We start from the raw sequence: 19,213 nt of genomic DNA on the forward strand, positions 1-19,213 counted from the left end.
TTCTTCTTCAAGATTATATGTATTCTGTGTCCCTTGAATTTCCATATGAATTTTAGGATTTGTTTATGAATTTGTTTAAAAAAAAGATAAAACAAAAAACCAGTTGGACTTTTGATAGGGATTGCATTGACTCTTTGATCTAAATTTGGGGATTCTGTCATTTTAAGCAATTTGATTTTAGGAGAGCTAATTGTACAATGGTACCGATATACCACCCTGCTGAGGGCATTTTATTGTGGATGAGGACAAGGGAGGGTGACTGTTTTGTAGAGAATACAATTTTGTCTGCAAGGTATCTCCCTCTAGACGGCAAATGGGACATTTGCTAGAAGAAAAGAGTGCTGCTGATTGGTGCTTTGGTCTGGCATTTCCAAGCAGAGCCCCCTTCTTCACTTCCAGATAAGCAAGCCCCAAGTACTGACTTCGGCTGCTTGGCCCACACCCCAGCCTCCCACCCAGGGCTAGACGGATTTTTCTGCACTGGGAAGCAACCACCAGACCTGGGATTTTTCTTCCCCAGTGTCGGATGCCCCTGCTTGGAGTAGGGGGTTTGCCAAAGGAAATGGGGACCCTGGCTGCCCATGCCACACTCCACCTCCAACAGCAGGTGACCCAGGGAAAGGCTGAGAGTCCGATGGACGAGAGGGAGACAGGAGTCTCTCACCAGGACAAGAGTAAAGCCACTGCTGAAATGGAGAGTCTGTTAAAAATGTCACGCTGCCTCTCAGGAGGTGCCAGGAGCCGCTTAGGAGGTTTTGGCCCCAGGGATTCTAGTTCTAAGAGCCTCTATTTCCTGAGGTGATTCTGAATAAGAGAAAGTACACTTCAGGGTGCACGGCCTGCTTGTCTGCCCCTGTGCACAGCCGAGCGAGGGCCACCTCAGCCCTGCTGTTGACAGCTCAGGCTGGATGCAGGACAGAAGGCGGGAGAGAGCCTCCTGAGGGCAGCGTGTGCTCTACCCTGGCCCTCTGGGGACTCCAGCTCATGGTTCTGCCCTGATGGCAGGAAGCCCCCAGGAAGGAGGAAAACAGGCGGCAGCCAGTAAAGGAGACAGGTTTGTGGGGTTTCCTTGGGGCCTAGGCCACAGCCCGGGCAAATGCCTGCTTTATTCAGACAGAAACTGCCCAAGCGGACCACAGCCCCAGCCTTTAGACTGGGAAGCGAAGGCAACTGGGAGCCGGGAGAGGGATCTAGAAAAATACTGCATCAAGTCAGACAATCAAAAAAGACCATGTTAAATCAACTTAAGGCAGACTGGTCAGGATGAGAGGATAGAAGAGGTGACGGAAAAGAGAGAAACCTTTGGCAGCTTGAGTCGGGACTGGCCCTAGCGGAAGTAGTTGGGACATTCGTGGGCGACCAGGTGCCAGGCTCGGTCGAAGGCCTGCACCACGGCCGGCTCCAGGGGCCCTTCCTCGGTCGCCGCCAAGTTCTGTGCCAGCTGCTCCACGCTGGACATGCCCAGGATGACCGCGTCCCCGTGGGCGCCCTGCAAGGGGAGACAGCCAGCTGTGACTCCAGCCACATGCCGGCCCTCCCCGCCCTGCCCCTGCCGGGACCGGGCGCGGATGTTTATTCACACTGAATAGAGTTCCATACGGAGCCTGACGCGCTCAGTGATTTTTACGATGTGACCCCAAGCCCCGCTGTCTCTCTGCTTATCCTCAGACAGACCTGGGCTCAGAGCCCAGCTCGGCCACTCAGCTGGACCCGGGGCTCAGTCATTCTGCCTCTCAGTGACTCGGTCTTCTCTATCCTCAGCGTGGTTACAGGGAAGAGGAAGGCCAGGCACTGAGCCCCGTTTGTGGAAAAGTACTCTCTGCACGTCAAACGCTGTACGTCAGGCTGATGCAGAAGGGTTTTAGCCAAACAGAGACAGGGCGCTCCAACTCCCACCAAAGAGTGCGTGAGGATAATGAGGTTGGAGATATCTTCTACCCCCTGCACAGCGGTGTGAACCCATTTCCTCATCTGTAAAACTGAGGGAATGGCACTTCGTAGGGCCAGAAGAGTACCTAAGTACACGTATGTGAAGCCCGCATCCAGGGCCTGGTGCTCAGACGGCAGCTCAGGACAGCGCAACAGCTGCTCCCCAGCTCTCTCACCGGGAAAAACTGCTTAGGTGGGGCTCCTGGCTGGCTCCTTCGGTGCAGCATATGACTCTCGGTCTCAGGGTTGTGAGTTCGAGCCCCACACTGGGGGCGGAGATCACTTAAAAATAAAATCTTAGGGGCGCCTGGGTGGCTCAGTGGGTTAAGCCACTGCCTTCGGCTCAGGTCATGATCTCAGGGTCCTGGGATCGAGTCCCGCATCGGGCTCTCTGCTCAGCAGGGAGCCTGCTTCCCTCTCTCTCTCTGCCTGCCTCTCCGTCTACTTGTGATTTCTCTCTGTCAAATAAATAAATAAAACCTTTAAAAAAAAAATAAAAAATAAAATCTTAAAACAAACAAAAAAAACCCCCCAAAACGGGCTCCATGCCCAACATGGGGCTTGACCTCACCACCCTGAGATCAAGAATCACATGCCAGGACACCTGGGTGGCTCAGTCAATCAAGTGTCTGCCTTTGGCTCAGGACATGATCCTGGGATCTAGTCCCGCATCATGGGGTGGAGGGGGGGTCCCTGCTCAGCCTGCTTCTCCCTCTTCCCCCTCCCTCCTGCTCATGCTCTCTCTCTGACAAATAACTAAATAAAGTCTTTTTACGTGCTTCACTAACTGAACCAGCCAGGCGCCCCCAAATCAAATCTTGGGGGGGCAAAAAAAAAAAAAAAGAACAAATGACTTAGAAATGACCTACAGGTAATTCTGGCTCTGCCACAGGGGCAGCCGGCTCACCTGCAGCCTGGAGTGGTGGTACAGCCACCGGAGGGCGGCCGAGGTCATGCTGGGGGTGCTGCTGCCGTACGCGGCCTGTAGGGCCTTCTCCACCAGGGCGATGGCCTCAAAATGATGCTCCTTCCAGAAGCTGGGCAGGTGAAGGGGGTGGCACAAGGGTTAATAATCTGAGGTCACACTAGGGCTATAGCCACAAAGCCAAGCACAGCAGCCGTGTGTACCCAATACTGCGGAGATGGGGGCCTGGTGCTCTTCCAGCAGTGGGTTTGCTTGATGGGGCAGCAGAGCCACTGGGCACAGGAGGCAGCTACAGGGGCCTCACCAAACACCTCAAAGACATCTTTAGTCTCTTCATGAGTTCTTCAGAACTGCCTGCCCTTACTTTACCTGGTGAAGCAAAGGTAACTAGTATGGGGGAGTTGGGGGGTGGGGGCAGGCCTCAGCCCCAGGCCTCCTAAGCATGGATCCAGGGCTCCCTCTTTCCTTCCTGGCAAGGGGTAAGCAGTCCTCAAGGAAGCGCTTGGCCTTGGAAGATCCAGTATAAGACCTAGGGGTCGACATTTGCTCACAGAGCTCCCAAGAAAACAAGAAACCCAGCAGAGTTTGGTAATTTCTGCAGGAATCAAGAGACATGGGTCCAGACAACAGGGAAGACTTGGAAGCCCCAGGAAAACCTCCTAGAATTTCTCCAAGTCAGATAAAGGGGACCCTGCACCCCACCCATCCTGATGTAACCCATTCCCGGCTCACCGATTTCTGTAGGTCTCAGCCCAGTTATTCCCGAAGAAGCGGCCCACGGGCTGTTTCCCGTCCTTGTCCTCATACTTGTACTTGCCGGTCAGCAGGCCCCCTGCGGGGAGACCACCATCAGAGCCACGGGCCCATCCTGCTCCCAGAGGCTGTTCTGGACTGGTGGGGGTGTTGGGGAGAACCCAGGAGGGATGGAGGCCACGGCCCAGCCTCTCTTCAAAGCCCTCCCTGCCTCCCAAACCCTGGGCCGGGCACCTGCCGTGTCAGCAAGAGGCAGAGATGGTCCAGGAATGGCCTCCCACCCTGGGGGAGCCTGCCCCCCGAGCAGCCCCTACCAGCCAAAGGGTTGTAGGCGTAGAACCTCAGTCTGAAGTGCCTGAGGCAGGGGAAGAGCTCCGTTTCCACCTGCCGGGTGGTAGCGTTGTACATTCCCTGTGGGTAGGAGGTCGCTAGTGTCAAGGGAAGGAACCCTGCAGCTTTTTTTTTTTTTTAATTTAAGTTCAATTAACTTCTAATGTATTACTCATTTCAGAGGTAGAGGTCAGTGACTCACCAGTCTTTTTTTTTTTTTCCGATTTATTTATTTTCAGAAAAACAGTATTCATTATTTTTTCACCACACCCAGTGCTCCATGCAAGCTGTGCCCTCTATAATACCCACCACCTGGTACCCCAACCTCCCACCCCCCCGCCACTTCAAACCCCTCAGATTGTTTTTCAGAGTCCATAGTCTCTCATGGTTCATCTCCCCTTCCAATTTACCCAAAAGCTCACCAGTCTTATATAACACCCAGTGCTCTTGACACCACAAGCCCTCCTTCATGTCCATCCCCCAGTTACCCTGCCCCCTGACCCCTACAACCCTGTTTATTTCCTGTGATTAAGAGTCTCTCATGGTTTGCCTCCATCTCTGATTTTGTCCTGTTTTATTTTTTCCTATCTTTCCCTATGATCCTTGTTTTCTTAAATTCCACATGAGTGAGGTGATAGGAAATGTCTTTCTCTGATCTATTTCACTTAGCAAGATATCCTCTAGTCCATCCACTTTGTTACAAATGGCAAGATTCCATTTTTTTCAATGGCTGCATAGTATTCCATTGTATATACACCACATTTTCCTTATCCATTCATCTATTGATGGACATCTGGGCTCTTCCCATAGCTTGGCTATTGTGGAGATTGTGGCTATAAACATTCAGGCGCACGTGCCCCTTTGGATCACTACATTTGTATCTTTTTTTTTTTTTTAAGATTTTATTTATTTGACAGAGATCACAAGTAGGCAGAGAGGCAGGCAGAGAGAGAGGGAGGCAGGCTCCCCGCTGGGCAAAGAGTCTGATGCAGCCCTCGATCCCAGGATTCTGGGATCATGATCTAAGCTGAAGGCAGAGGCTTTAACCCACTGAGCCACCCAGGCGCCCCACTACATTTGTATCTGTAGGGTAAATACCCAGTAGTGCTATTACTGGGTCGTAGGGTAGCTCTATTTTCAACTTTTTGAGGAAGCTCCATGTTGTTTCCCAGAGTGGCTGCACCAGCTTGCATTCCCACCAACAGTGTAGGAGGGTTCCCCTTTCTCCACATCCTCACCTACACCTATCATTTCCTGACTTGTTAATTTTAGCCAATCTGACTGGAGTGAGGTGGTATCTCACTGTGGTTTCGATTTGTATTTCTCTGATGCCGAGTGATGGGGAACACTTTTTCATGTCTGTTGGCCATCTGGATGTCTTCTTTGCAGAAATGCCTGCTCATGTCTTCTCCCCATTTCTTGATTGGATTATTTGTTCTTTGGGTGTTGAGTTTGATAAGCTCTTTATAGATTTTGGATACTAGCCCTTTATCTGCTAAGACATTTGTAAATATCTTCTCCTATTCTGTCAGTTGCCTTTTGGTTTTGCTGTTTCCTTTGCTGTGCAAAAGCTTTTTATCTTGACAAAATCCCAATGGTTCATTTCTGCCTTTGTTTCCCTTGCCTTTGGAGACAGTGTCTACAAAGAAGTTGCTATGGCCAAGGTCACAGAGGTTGCTGCCTGTGTTCTCCTCTAGGATTTGGATAGATTCCTATCTCACATTCCGGTCTTTTATCCATTTGGAGTCTATTTTTGTGTGTGGTGTAAAGAAACGGTCTAGTTTCATTCTTCTGCTTGTGGCTATCCTTTTATTTATTTTTTTAAAGATTTATTGGGGTGCCTGGGTGGCTCAGTTGGTTAAGCAGCTGCCTTTGGCTCAGGTCATGATCGCAGGGTCCTGGGATCAAGTCCTGCATCGGGTTCCTTACTCAGCGGGGAGCCTGCTTCTCCCAGTTTGTGCTCTCTCTCTCTCTCTCTCTCTGACAAATAAATAAATAAAATCTTTTTAAAAAAAGATTTATCTATTTATTAGAGAGAAAGAGAGAACATATGTGAGCAGGAGGGTGAAGGGCAGAGGGAGAGGGAGAAACTCAAGCAAACTTCATGCTGAGTGCGGACCTTAACGTCACAACCCCAAAATCAGACCTGAGTCAAAACCAAGAGTTAGGGGCGCCTGGGTGGCTCAGGGGGTTAAGCCTCTGCCTTCGGCTCAGTTCATGATCTCAGGGTCCTGGAATCAAGCCCCGCATCAGGCTCCCTGCTCAGTAGGGAGCCTACTCCCTGCCCCCCGCCTGCCTCTCTGCCTACTTATGATTTCTCTCACTCTGTCAAACAAATAAATAAAATCTTAAATAAAAAAAATAGGAGGGGGCACCTGGGTGGCTCAGTGGGTTAAAGCCTCTGCCTTCAGCTCAGGTCATGATCTCAGGGTCCTGGGATCGAGCCCCACATCAGGCTCTCTGCTTGGCGGGGAGCCTGCTTCCCCCGCCCCTGCCTGCCTCTCTGCCTACTTGTGATCTCGGTCTGTCAAATAAATAAATAAAATCTTAAATTAAAAAAAAAAAAAGGAGGAGATCTTGCCTTTTGTCATGATAAGGAAGGACCTAGAGTATGCTAAGTGAAATAAGCCAAAGAAAGAAAAATACTGCATGGTTTAACTTACACGTGGAATCTAAAAACAAAACAAATGAGAAAACAAAAAAGCAGAAACAGACCTATATACACAGAGAACAAACTGCCAGTTGTCGGGAGGAAGGAGTTGGGGGTTGGGCCAAAAGGGAGGATGGGCAGTGGGAGGTACAGGTTTCCAGTTACAGATCAAGTAAGGCGCAGGGATGAAAGGTACAGCAGAGGGACCAGAGTAGACAGCTTCGTAATAGCCTGCATGTTGACCTACGGTGGCCAGGCTTGTGGGGAGCAGAGCATCGCACAGACTAATATGTCACACACCTGAAACTAATATAACACTGTGTCACTATACTTCAGTCACAGAGATACACCCGCACAGAAAGAAGACAGCCGATCACGAGAGAGGAGGGTTCTGTGATCACAGCAGGGGCTCAAAAAGCCTCGCTGGATGCATGACGTTTGGGTACTGGAGGCTCCTCTGGGGCATCGGGAAAGGCTTCCAGGGGACGAGCCCGCTAAGTGAGCCCTGAGCACTCACCCCTTCCTGGGAGAAGGGGAAGGCTGGTCCAGGCTCAGGCCCACAGCCAGGGAGCAGGAAGGAAGGGCCCGAGCAGCATGTGCGGGCAGGAAGGGGAGCCAGGCCCAGAGCCAGCAGGTGTCTGCTGGCCAAGCCGAGGAGCTCGCATGTCATCCCCACGGCCCCTGGGAGCCATCCACAGGCTGCCATGGAGAGGGCACAGGAGGCAGTGGGAGGGGCCAGGAGAACCGCGCATCAGCAGCAGCCCCGCAGACAGGGCCCCCGAGGCCCGGGCCCTCACCTGGTACACAGTGGGCAGGATCCAGCCGTTGCTCCTGCAGAGGGTGCAGATCTCAGCCACCTCCCAGGAGGCATAGTTGGAGAGGCCAAGCTCCACGAACTTGTCCTGCAGGGGAGAGGCCTCTGTCAGAACCCACTGTGGCCCAGGACACTGCAAAGGGGAGACGGGGGTGGGGACCCTGGGAGTGGGTTCTGTCCCTGGCTCTGCTCTTGGATGACCCTGGTGCCTCCACTCTCCTGGAAGCTCGGGGGCTGGCCTCACCTCCTGGTGCAGCTGGTGGCAGGCACGCAGCGTCTCTTCCACGGGGGTGTCGTGGTCTGGGGCGTGTAGGTAGAAGAGGTCTACCCGGGGGCACTGCAGCCGTTTCAGGGACGTCTCCAGCTGGGCCCGGACACTGTCAGGCTTCAGCGACTTCCCTTCCCAAGGATTGGCCTTGGTAGCGATTTTCACTTTGAGGGGAGCATACAATGGTTAGGAGGCTTATTAGGTGACCCTGTCTAAATTATTTCAGTTCTCTGAGCCTCAGTTCTCTCATCTGTAAAATGGGGGTATAGCAACAGAACTGTCCTCACAGGGAGATCATGAGCATTAAATAGGTAAGTTCTCAATGTCCACCACTGTTACAATCACTAGTAGTAGTCACTGAGCCAGGGCTTGCCGGGAGATACACCTGCTCCCTCCACTCCAGGAGCTCACAGCCTAAAGGTGAAGTTGTAAGATAAATAAGTACAACAGAAGAAGGCCCCCAGTGTTAAAGGAGCCCAGAACAGAGGGTGTGGCCATCCTGGGAATACCGGGGAAGGCATCCTATGGGGATGACCTGGGAGCTGAGTCTCTAAGAATGAGATCCCGCCAACAGGGAAGGGTAGGAAGCATATTCCTGAGCCTGGGAAGATGGGCAGAGTCAGAAAGGCACACATACTGTACATGAGGCCCATCTCTGCAATGTGCAGTTTTAAGAGTGTTGACTCCGGGCCTGGGCCAGGAACAGGGGGACAGGGTACAAGAGAAGGGTGGCAGACCTAACTGCTAACACTTTTCTCAAATCCCATCAACCTAAGTCAGCTATGTTTACTGTGTGTGTGTTCAGGAGGGAGCTTGAAGGGGCAGGCCTGGGAACAGGGAGGCAAGAGGCTGCGGCGAGAATTCTGCTAAGATGCAGCAGCCCCAACGGGCGCCTCGGGCACAGATCCACCTGAGAGACAGGTACAATGTCAAAGGAGCAGAAGCTGGGCTCCCTCCCCTGCCCCTTCTGACTCAGAGAAGCGTGCACATGCGCACAACCCACCCACACCCGAGACACAATCCCCATGAGAAGGAAACCGTGTTCTGCCAAGCAAGCGGCTCATTTTGTCAGGACTGTGCACTTTTCACATGCGGCAAAGGCAACTCAGCAGGTCAGAGGGGAGGCACACGACCCCTTGGGATGTGGGAGAGAACCAGTCCCACGGCTTCTTGTGCACACTTTCTCCATGTCCCCAGTTCTCAAATCCTCTGCACTCTGGGTGTGAACTTTGCCTCCAGTCCAACCTGCGGACTTTGGCTCAGTCCGCAGAGAGGGCTGGAGGAGAAAAACCGATTCAGAAACAAAATCTCCATTATTAAGGAGGGGACAGCTGGGTTCACTAGAAAGCATGGGTCTGATAGCTTCCTCCACATCTACCAAGCTCCAAATCTGAGGACCCAGAGGTGGGTTCTGCACAAGAGCAGGGAGGGGCGGAAAGGAAGAAGCAGAGGATTGTAGTAAGAGTAACAGTGAACATTTACTGGGCCCACAGATGTGGGAGACAAAAGGCAAAAGAAAAAATTAAATTTCCTGACATGTCCTTGAAACAGGCAGAGGGACATGCTAGGAACTCAGTTGCCTCAATGCTAATACTTTGCTAAAGGCAAGAGGTAGTAATCTTAGTCTGACCACTTCCCTCCTTTCTCCAGGATCCTGTAAGCCTACTTTAACATACAAAAATTCCTTTAGAAACTTCTCCTTTATCTCTACCCCCGCAAGACATGTCGGTAATGATCCTCCAGGCATATATCCGACCGATACACATCTGAAGGGCCTCGTGACTGAGTTTTTACTAACGGTAATAAATGAACTTTTCCTTTTTTTTTTTTTTTTTTAAGATTTATTTTATTTATTTTAGGGGGAAGAAACTGAGGGAGGAGAGAATCTTAAACAGAATCCGCACTGAGCACAGAGCCCAACATGAGAGCTCAAGGATCCAATGGACTTAACCAACTGTGCCACCCAGGTGCCCCATGACCTTTTCCCAGCAATAGCTAGCCCCCTCAAGGTCCTGGAAACCTTGTTTCCAAAATACCCTGGGGGCTTGTGCTGTCCCAAACACCTTCCCAACTTGAAAGAATATAATCAGTCACCCATCACAGCCCCAGTGGTATTCTTTCTGCACACCAGGCCTGTCCCCAGGCTTTGATAAAAGCATCGTTTTGCATGGAAGAAGTCTCAAGAATCACAAGAATTCTTTCCTTGCCGTTGGCTCCAAACCCCATTTTCCTATATTGCTACCACGTGCCAGGCATTTCCAAGGGCATCAGGCTAATGAGGGACAGTCCCTGTCATGCACTGATATCCTCCACTCATGCCGCACCTGTGTACTGGCCGTCCCTGCACGTACCAGAGGCTGCATTTCCAAACCTGGTCTGCATAGCCCTGCCCTCAGCTTTGATGCAGCTGTCTCCCATTCTCTTCCCAGCGAACTACTGTTGGTTCTTTAAGGCCCAGCTCCAGTGTTCTCTGAACCTTCTCTCATGCCTCTTCCTGACCCCTTAATCCCTCCAAAGTGTTTCCTCTTCCCGGCTTCAAGCTTCCTCCTTAGACTCTAAGCTCCCTGCAGGTAGGGTGGACCCACTCTCCCTCTTAGAGCCCCATAACAAACCTCCCCACTCCATACCACCCCAATCCCCTAGCTCGTTCGTGACCTAGTTGCAGGTCCCTCTGGGAGCCAGGTACTGCCAGCTGAACAGAGCAAAGTCTACGGACTGATGAAAGGCCAGGATGAGAAGAGGGTACTCAGGGAGCCATGGGCGGTGAGAGCAATGGGGAGAGGGGCGATTTGGGGGCACCTGACAGGGTTGGAGGGGGTACTGCATAGCTCTGGGGACCGCTGCCGCAGAGAGGTGCCCCAAGAAGCAAGGCGGGGAGGAAATGAAGGACTAGACCAGCCTCGGGGTAAGACTAGGGGGGGGGGGGGGGGGGGGCGGTTCCTGACTGCAACTCCCAGAGGAAAGAGAAGGGGAGGGAAAGGAGGTCAGGACAAAGATCTGTCTGGCTGTCCGGGGCGACACGTGCATGGGGCCTGAGGAGCAGGTGGGAGGGATCCGCGGGGCAGTCAGCGCCCCGGAGGGGCCGAAACCGTTGGTCGTGACGGCGGCCAGGCCACGGCTGGGGTCTGGTGGGCGCCGCACGGTGCAGGGGGAGATGGGGGTTACCTCTGCAGTCGCCGCCGCCCAGCCCGAGGCCCAGGCCGCCCAGAATGCTCTCGGACTGGCCGTCGCAGTACATGAAGGCCGTGTCCAGCTCTGTGTGGCCGCGCTCCAGGAAGGCGCGCACGGCCGCGGCGCTGGCGGGCACGTCCATGCGGCGCCCCATCTCCATGGTGCCCAGCACGGTGGCTGGCCGGACCGGGGCCCCGGAAGCGGCTCGCGGCGGCGACAGCGGCCGGGACATGGTGGCGGCGGCGGTAGCGGCAGCGCCGCGAAGCTCGGGCGCCGGGGAACCGCGGGTGCAGCGCACCGCTGCCCCGGCCACCGCTCGAGACAAGGCGCTTAGCATGAGGTCTGCGCCTGCGCCCTGGGGCGACTCAAGTCCCGCCCACCCCGCCGCGGGGGTGGAGCGGGGAGGCGAGGAGAGAGCAAGGACTGGCGGCGAGCTGCCCCACCGCGCACGCTCGGTTCGCTCTCGCCGCATTCACCGCCCCCAGGGACTGTCCGCTCTGCGCGCGGTGGAGGAGGCGGAGCCACGTGTCACAGGGACCGGGGCGGGACGGGGGCGGGACGGGGGCGGGGCTTCGGGTCAGCTGACCCAGGCGGTGCAGGCAGAGCGCAGAAGCCGGGACCCGCGGCGGAACTTGACTCGGTGAGTCGGAATTGAGGCTGGGGGCAAGCCTGAAGGCTGCGGGTCGGGACTCTGGGGCGTCGCTGCCACATCTTTCCAACTACTTCTTACAGTTTCTGGACTTTTGGGGGCTTCTGTCCCCTCCTTGCGGCGCGAGATCCGCAGACAAGGCTCTGGGCCGGGATTAGCTGGACCCTCGGGGGCATACGTCCCCCACCTGAGCATGGTCTCGGACCAGCCTGGCCAGGGTTTGGGGGTCTGCGTCCTCTTTTCACATCCTGGTTCCGGCGGACGGGCCCCATCGTTTCCGACGGCTTTGTTTTCCCCAGGGCAGGCAGGGGAGGGGGCCTCGCGGCGTTTGAGCGCTGACCCCAGCAGCTGCCCTGTCATTATCCCTGCCAAACAGGTGGCCCGCGCTGGCCTTAGTCACCAGGTGGCCAAGGACTCGGAGGCCTGGAGGGGGTGGCCGCCAGTGGGGATTCCCCTCCTCTCCACCTACGCGGTGGTTTTACAGGGATCCCAGATTGCTCTCCCCTCCTCAGGCCTGGGACGAGTTGGGAAGTGTGTACGTGGGGAGGCTGGGTTTGGAAGTGTCGGGACTGGCGCCCATCTTGTCCCTGCAACCCTTAACCAAAGGCTGCTTTGCCCCGTGGTCTCAGGGAAGGTGGTGGGGGGACATGGTACAACCAAAGCAGAGTAATACCCATCCCTGGCTATTCCTACTGAGTGTTTAATCTCTGCCAGGCACCATTCTAATCCCTTGGCCTGGATCCTGTCATTTAATTCTGCGGTTGGCCTAGGAGGTGGGTACATAGGTTATCCCCCCATTGTATAGACTGGAATTCTGAGGCTGTCACTTGCCCTGGAATTCTATGCTGTGGGCATTAAGCAGGTCAGTTCCCTAGTGCTCTCTCCTCAAACTTAGGTCATCTGAGCTCACAGCTAGTTTGTTTGTTTCCTTCCTTCCTTCCCTATCTGTCCCTCTTTCTCTGTCCCCCTCCCTCCTTTTCCTGTCTCCCTCTTTCTCTGTCTCCTCTCTCTTCCTCAGCACTGTCTGAGCCTTTACTGTGCAGCTGGTCTTGCTGGCCCCGAGAGTCAGTCATGGCTAGGGTGAAGGGAGGGGTGTGGACTTGAGGAGCCGGAGTAGCTGAGGACTGTGATAAGCATTCTTCAGCTTTGTGAAGGGGGAGGGAAGAGGTGACAGGTGTCTTCCGGCCAGCCTTTGCAAGGCATCTTTGAGATGGCATGTTAGAACTGTGTCTCCTTACCAGGACTTCCAGGGGGGGGACACTCCTAAGGGAAAAGACCACATGTGCAAAAGCCTGGAGGGCTGCTGCTTCCCTGAGAAGCTATCACGGGAAGCCTCTCCCTGACTCATCTTGGGATCCCGTAGGAGAGCTTAGGTGTGGCCCGAGATGCCTTCTCCAGTGTAGGTTTTCCCAAAGCATGGCCAAGTGCATCAGAATCAGCTGGGGTTGCCTTTTTCTTTTTTTTAAGGGTTTACATTTTTTTTTTTTTAAAGATTTTATTTATTTATTTGAGAGAGAGACAGTGAGAGAGAGCATGAGCGAGGAGAAGGTCAGAGAGCGAAGCAGACTCCCCATGGAGCCAGGAGCCCGATGCAGGACTTGATCCCGGGACTCCGGGATCATGACCTGAGCCGAAGGCAGTCGTCCAACAAACTGAGCCACCCAGGCGACCCTTAAGGGTTTACTTTTAAGTAATCTCTGTACCCAACATGGGGCTTGAACTCACAACCCTGAGATCAAGAGTTGCATAGTCTACGAGATAAGCCAGTAAGGCGCCCCTGGGGTTGCTTCTTAAACCCAAAGGCTGTGATCTGAAGTCCAGAGGCACTGAGCCTGAATTCTGGGGACGTGCCCTCTGTGGTTCCAAGGCACCCGCCCCTGCTGTGGTCCTTGTCAAATCTCTGGATGCAGTCAAACTTTGTTGTAACCCTGTATATCCATCCTCACAGTGCTGTCTGACCAGGAGGTGGGCCCATTCCCAGAACCCAGGCCTGGGGCCAGGCTGACTCCCTAGCTGGGTCAGGACCTCCAGATGATGGGCCCTGTGTGCAGCGGCCCCCAGAGGGAAGCCCCCAGAGGACAGCCCCTTCTGGTTGGGATTCAGGCGTGTCTCAGTGTCCCCAGCTGTGCTTATGCCCTGTGTGAGATCAGGGAGCACCTGCCCTGTGCTCTGGGCCCTGTGAGCCAAGCTACAGTCATCCAGATACCCCCTTCCCTCACTGGGCAGGCGTTCCCTTCATTTCCTCCCTCACCTGGTGGAAAGGGAATGAGAGCGTGGCCACAGGGTGTTTGAGCTCCTGGCCTCTCATCCTCACGACACCCCCCTGCATGGCTTGGTCAGGCCTGGGGCCGAGAGCCTTCCTTACCTGCATTTCATCTCTACCACCAACCCCAAGGAGCCAGTGTCCTCACTCCCACTTCACAGACAGGCTCAGACAGGTTCCTCACTCGGGCAGGGCGACCCTACCGTACCTGGAAAATGGGGGCAGTCTCCCCCAGCTCGCGGGAAAGTTACGAGGGTGTCAGTGTATTACAGTGGGGAGAGGGAGCAGCACACTCAGAATCTGTAAAAGGGCGTTGGGGGGTGACCGGGGGACAAAAGAACTTGGTTTTTTGGTTTTTTATTTTAAGATTTTAATTATTTATTGACAGAGAGCATGAGCACACAAGCAGGGGGAGCAGCAGGCAGAGGGAGAAACGGAAGGTAGCCGGAGAGGATCCCAGGCTGGCCAGTAAAGCCTCTGAGCACGGTGGCGGGGGACACGCACAGGGGAAGCCTGCCTTTTGGCTGCTGGGGCGCTTGGACAGTCAGCCAGACCACAGGTTGGGGGTGGGGGGTCTGCCACATCCAGGGACCGAGGTGCCTGAGGCAGCATGGAAGGGTGGCTAGGAGTCGGGGTTTGGGGCCCATCCTGGGTTTGACTCCTGCCTCTGCCGCTTCCTGGCTGGGTGCAAGTCACTTCCCCGGTTCCTTGGATATATTTGGAGCTCCCCCGCCTCCTTCATGAAGTTGAACAGGGCAAAATGAGTAAAATGCCTGCAAGGTATTTAGCCCAGGGCTGGTGAAGAGCTTCGTAATCAGGGGCTGTGGTGAGTCTCGCCTGGTGGAGATGGCGCCGTCTGGCTCTGCATCTGTCCCTTCTCTGGGACTGTCGCACAGACAGTGAGTGATAGTCACTGTGCAGGCTGCCCGCGAATTGGGAGGGGACTTTCCTGCCTGCCCTGCAGCCAGCCACTTTGGGCTTTGAACGGGGAAGTGGCCCTGGTCGCCTTGACAGCAGGTACCCTATCCCTCCCACGCTGCTCCTGGAGAATCTGCTTGAGTGCCAGCCACCTGTGCAAGCCCTGGACCCACCTGGCTCTTATTCTCCATCTGCCTTCTCTGACCCTCTGAGGTGACAGTTCTACTTTCTTTTCTTTCTTTTTTTAATTTTTAAAAAATTATTTATTTGACAGAGAGACACAGTGAGAGAGGGAACACAAGTAAGGGAAAGTGGGAAAGGGAGAAGCAGGCTTCCCACTGAGCAGGGAGCCTGATCCCAGGACCCTGGGATCATGCCCTGAGCAGAAGGCAGACACTTAATGACTGAGCCACCCAGGCACCCCAGTCCTACTTTCAGTGAGAAAATACTTAATGGGGGCTGGTCTCTATAGATGTAATTTACAGAACAAGAGATTGGAAACAATGTAAACATTGGAGAGTTGTAACAAAGTGATGCGGCAGGTTCATGGCAGGACATGGAGACACCGTGATGACCCCTTTTACAGATGAGGGAACTGAGGCACAGGGAGGCTGAGGCATTTGCCCAGAGTCGCAGCACTGACCAGTGCTAAAACTGGCATTTGGACACACTTGTCCCTGACCGCTGATCTAGCACTGTCCCCGCACAGGTGTTGTGTGTACTTGAAGCTGATTGTGCTCTCAGGTTCAGATGCTCAGTCTGGGCCGGGCAATGAAACTGGGGGGTGCGTTGCTGGAGGTGGCGCTGACAGGATCCAGACCTGCCGAGGCTAAAGGCCCCTCCTCTTTCTCCCCCCATCCTGCAGCAGCCATGGTCTGGAAGAAACTGGGCTCCGGCAACTTCTCCGACTGCCCCAATGGCTCCCGCCGGTGGATATGGGACGTGTTCGGCGAATGCGCCCAGGACGGCTGGGATGAGGCCAGTGTGGGCCTGGGCTTGATCTCGATTGTCTGTTTTGCAGCATCCACCTTCCCGTGAGTGGTGGCAGGGGGGTGGGACCAGGACAGGGGAGCGGGCTGGGGCCATGGCTTCAGGCACTGCCTGGAGGAGGGGTCTGTCCGACCTACCTTGGGCCTCTCCAGACTCAAGGCCAAACATACTCCTTCCTCCACTCCCACTCACTGATTTCCAGCACACCCTGGAGGACCCTACCCTGAAGCCTGGCCTAGGCCCCACCTTGGTGCTGGCCAAGGCCAACACACAGGTGACAGTAACAGTATTAACCCTTGCTGTTTGTTCAGTGCACGCTACATACCTCAGTTCTGAGCACGTGTCATGTTTTTACCTCGTTTAAGCCTCATAACCGTGTAACTGTCCCTACTTAGGAGGGAACGGAAAGCCAGAGAGGCTAAGTCACTTGCTCTAGGTTGTACAGCTAAGAGAGAAAGCAGGGGGTCGGAGGGCTGAGACGCCTTGTCCTGTGACAGTCTGGTGATGGGTGGGCGAGTGGTGATTACAAGAGAGTGTGACCACTGCTGTGATTGAGGAACAGGGACACTTTGCTGCTCTGTACTTTGCTGCTCTGTACCTCAGCTTGCTCATCTGTAAAATGGGCACGGTGTTGCTGACCTCCCAGGCTTGCCGTGAGGACGGCACGAAGGACCTGGGGCCTTTGCACCATGTGGGCACAGTCCTGTGGCTGGTAGGAGGGGGTGGGCATTAGGGGCCCGGGGAGTAGGGAGGTTGAAGAGGTCACCGAGGACACTGTGCTGTGAGGCTTCTCCACTGTTAGGAAATGGGCGCTTTATCCTGAGGGAGAAAGATAAGGCTTTAATCAGGAGCTCAGCATTTTCTAAAAATGGCTTTATGGAGAGATAGTCCACATACCATAGAATTAGCCCATTTACATGTATAATTCAGTGTTTTTAGCGTATCCACAGAGTTGTATAACCAATGCCAAAATCCGTTTTAGAATACTTCCATCACCCTAAAAAGAAACCCCCAAAGAAATGAGTCATCCCTGATTTCGCCCGGAGCTTCTAGCCCTGGGCAACTACCCCTCTTCCTCCTGTCGCTGTAGATTTGCCGACTCTGGACATTTCCTGTAAATGGAATCAGAGAGCATGTGAAAGTCCAGCTTCTTCCCCTTAACAGAACCTCTTCAAGACTTTCCTGTGCAGTTGCTGTAATGTTCCCCGTGCGACAGGCCACCATTTACTCAGCCGGTCGCTGATAGATGTGGCTTTGTCTCTACTGTGAACATTCCTGTGCAAGTTTCTGTGGGCACATATGTTTTTGACTTCTCTTGGGTATATGCTTACGTAGTGAAATTGCTGGGTCATGGGGTAATGCTATGTTTAATCTTTCAAAGATGTTTAAAAAAAACATTGTTAAGTCCGGTTTCATGACTTGGCCTAGCCCTAGTGATGTCATTTGGGGCCTCTGGTTTTCTTTTTTCCTTTTTCTTTTTTAATGTGTTCAAGGAGCAAGTTTATTTTTTTATTTTTTGTTATGATCTTTTTAGATTTTATTTATTTATTTATTTGAGAGAGACAGGAGAGAGAGAGAGCATAAGCACAGGGAGCTGCAGAGGGAAGGAGAGACAGACTCTCCCCTGAGCAGGGAGCCCCGTGAGGGACTTGATTCCAGGACTGTGGGATCATGACCTGAGGTGAAGGCAGATGCTTCACCGACTGAGCCCCCCAGGCACCCCTGGTTTTCTATGTTATGTGTGTGTGCATATATGTATATAATTTTTTTTAAGATCTTTTAAAAAATTTTATTTATTTATTTGACAGACAGAAATCACAAGTAGGCAGAGAGGCAGACAGAGAGAGAGGAGGAAGCAGGCTCCCTGCAGAGCAGAGAGCCTGATGCGGGGCTCGATCCCAGGACGCTGGGATCATGACCCGAGCCGAAGGCAGAGGCTTTAACCCACTGAGCCACCCAGGCGCCCCTTTATTTTATTTTTTTAAGTAATCTTTACATCCAACGTGGGGCTCGAACTCACAACTCCGAGATCAAGAGTGCTCCACAGACTCTGCCAGCCAGCCTGGTACCTTCTATGGTTTTCTTTCTAATAGGGAACCGTCAGACCGGTTTTCAAAGCGGCTTCACCATTTCCATTCCCTTGCGTGTGAGGTTCCGGTGCGTCCATATCCTCATCCATGCGTACTTTCTGTCTTTTTTTATTATATTTTATTTATTTATTTGACAGAGGTCACAAGTAGGCAAAGAGGCAGGTGGGGGGGGGAGCAGGCTCCCTGCTGAGCAGAGAGCCCCATGCGGGGCTTGATCCCAGGACCCTGAGACCATGACCTGAGCTAAAGGCAGAGGCTTAACCCATTGAGCCACCCAGGTGCCCTATTTTTTTTTTTTTTAAGATTTTACTTATTTATTTGACAGTGAGAGAGCACAAGCAGGGGCAACAGTACAGGGAGAGGGAGAAGCAGGCTCCCAGTTGAGCCAGGAGCCCCATGTGGGGCTTGATCCCACGACCCTAGGATCTGAAGGCAGAGCCTTAACCATCTGAGCCCCCCAGGCGTCCCCATTTGTCTATTTTTCAATTGGATTATTTGCTCTTTTGTTGTTAAATTGTAAGAGTTCTTTTTTGTTGTTTGTTTTTAAGATTTTATTTATTTATTTACGAGAGAGAGAGAGCACGAATGGTGGGGAGGGGCAGAGGGAGAGGGAGAAGCAGGCCCCCAGCTGAGCAAGGAGCCTGATGTGGGGCTCCATCCCAGGACCCCGAGATCATGACCTGAGCTGAAGGCAAACCCTGAACCGACTGAGCCACGCAGGCGTCCTCAGTTGCAAGTGTTCCTTATATATTCTGGATACAACAGCGTCGTGATTTGCAAATATTTTCTCCCATTCTCTGGTTCTCTTTTCGCTTTCTTGATTGCGTCCTCAGAAGCACAGAAGTTCTGCATTTGGATGATGTACCGCTTATCTCTTTTTATCTTTTTTGCTTGTGCTTTTGGTGTCATATCTTAAAAAACATCGTTGCCTTATCCAAGTGACAGAGATTTACCCTGATTGTAACCGGGGCCCAGGGGCACAAGAGCATCTGACTCTGGCCGGGAGGGGGGCAGCCAGATCAAGTTCAGCCACTCAGCGCCGACCAAATCCAACAGCAGAGACGCAAGTGGTGGTGAAGCGAGAAAGGGATTTATTTGTGTGAGGCCAACACCGGGAAACCCACCAGCTGGTGTAGACTGTCTCGCAAGTGCTGACAGTCCTTCCAGAATTATATAAGGAAAGTTGGGGACGATGGCCAGTCGGTACATGCAGTGGGGCGGTGAGGTCTGGTCGGTCATGGTCATGGGCTCAGTCACTCCAGGTCTCCCAGACAGAGGGCGGTCCTGGTTGCTTGAGCAGGTAGTTCCACTTCCCTTCCCGGGATCCTTTGCCCACGGGGTCTTCTGCCTGGTTAAGGAATAAACTAGAAAGAAGAACTTTATCAATTAGAAAGTTCGAGGTCAAGGAGCAGCTGGGTGGTTCAGTCAGGTAAGCCTCCGACTCTAGAATTTGACTCAGGTCT

The 19,213-nt window shown here is 53.4% G+C and overlaps 2 protein-coding genes across 6 annotated transcripts in view; one reads left to right on the top strand and one right to left on the bottom strand.

Moving 5' to 3' along the window:
- LOC122899518 (aflatoxin B1 aldehyde reductase member 2) lies at positions 1-11,182 on the bottom strand. Its single transcript, XM_044237296.1, has 7 exons — positions 10,835-11,182; positions 7,646-7,833; positions 7,385-7,489; positions 3,922-4,018; positions 3,587-3,686; positions 2,837-2,966; positions 1-1,489 (listed from the first exon to the last, which is right to left on the bottom strand). The coding sequence occupies exons 1-7, from the start codon at positions 11,175-11,177 to the stop codon at positions 1,328-1,330; spliced, it is 1,125 nt and encodes a 374-aa protein (XP_044093231.1). The 5' UTR covers positions 11,178-11,182; the 3' UTR covers positions 1-1,327.
- SLC66A1 (solute carrier family 66 member 1) overlaps positions 9,989-19,213 on the top strand; it is an 18,691-nt gene continuing 9,466 nt past the window's right edge. The window contains exons 1-2 of one of the 5 annotated variants that reach the window (XM_044237297.1): positions 9,989-10,432; positions 15,536-15,704. In XM_044237297.1, the coding sequence (XP_044093232.1) occupies positions 10,426-10,432; positions 15,536-15,704 (176 nt within the window). In that variant the 5' untranslated portion in view covers positions 9,989-10,425. Of the gene's footprint in view, positions 10,433-11,412; positions 11,481-15,535; positions 15,705-19,213 lie in introns of those variants that run through there. The other 4 variants (XM_044237299.1, XM_044237300.1, XM_044237301.1 and 1 more) reach the window with 4 other exon arrangements.

Source organism: Neovison vison, chromosome 2 (genome assembly GCF_020171115.1).
Source record: "Neovison vison isolate M4711 chromosome 2, ASM_NN_V1, whole genome shotgun sequence".
Taxonomy (NCBI): Eukaryota; Metazoa; Chordata; class Mammalia; order Carnivora; family Mustelidae; genus Neogale; species Neogale vison.

Coding starts and splice junctions, on each gene's coding strand:
- LOC122899518 (XM_044237296.1), bottom strand. CDS start 11,177: ATGCTAAGCGCCTTGTCTCGAGCGGTGGCCGGGGCAGCGGTGCGCTGC. Junction 7,834..10,834: donor GGGCGGCGGCGACTGCAGAG/GTAACCCCCATC, acceptor CTCCCCTCAAAG/TGAAAATCGCTACCAAGGCC. Junction 3,687..3,921: donor CGCCTACAACCCTTTGGCTG/GTAGGGGCTGCT, acceptor GTCTCCCCGCAG/GGGGCCTGCTGACCGGCAAG.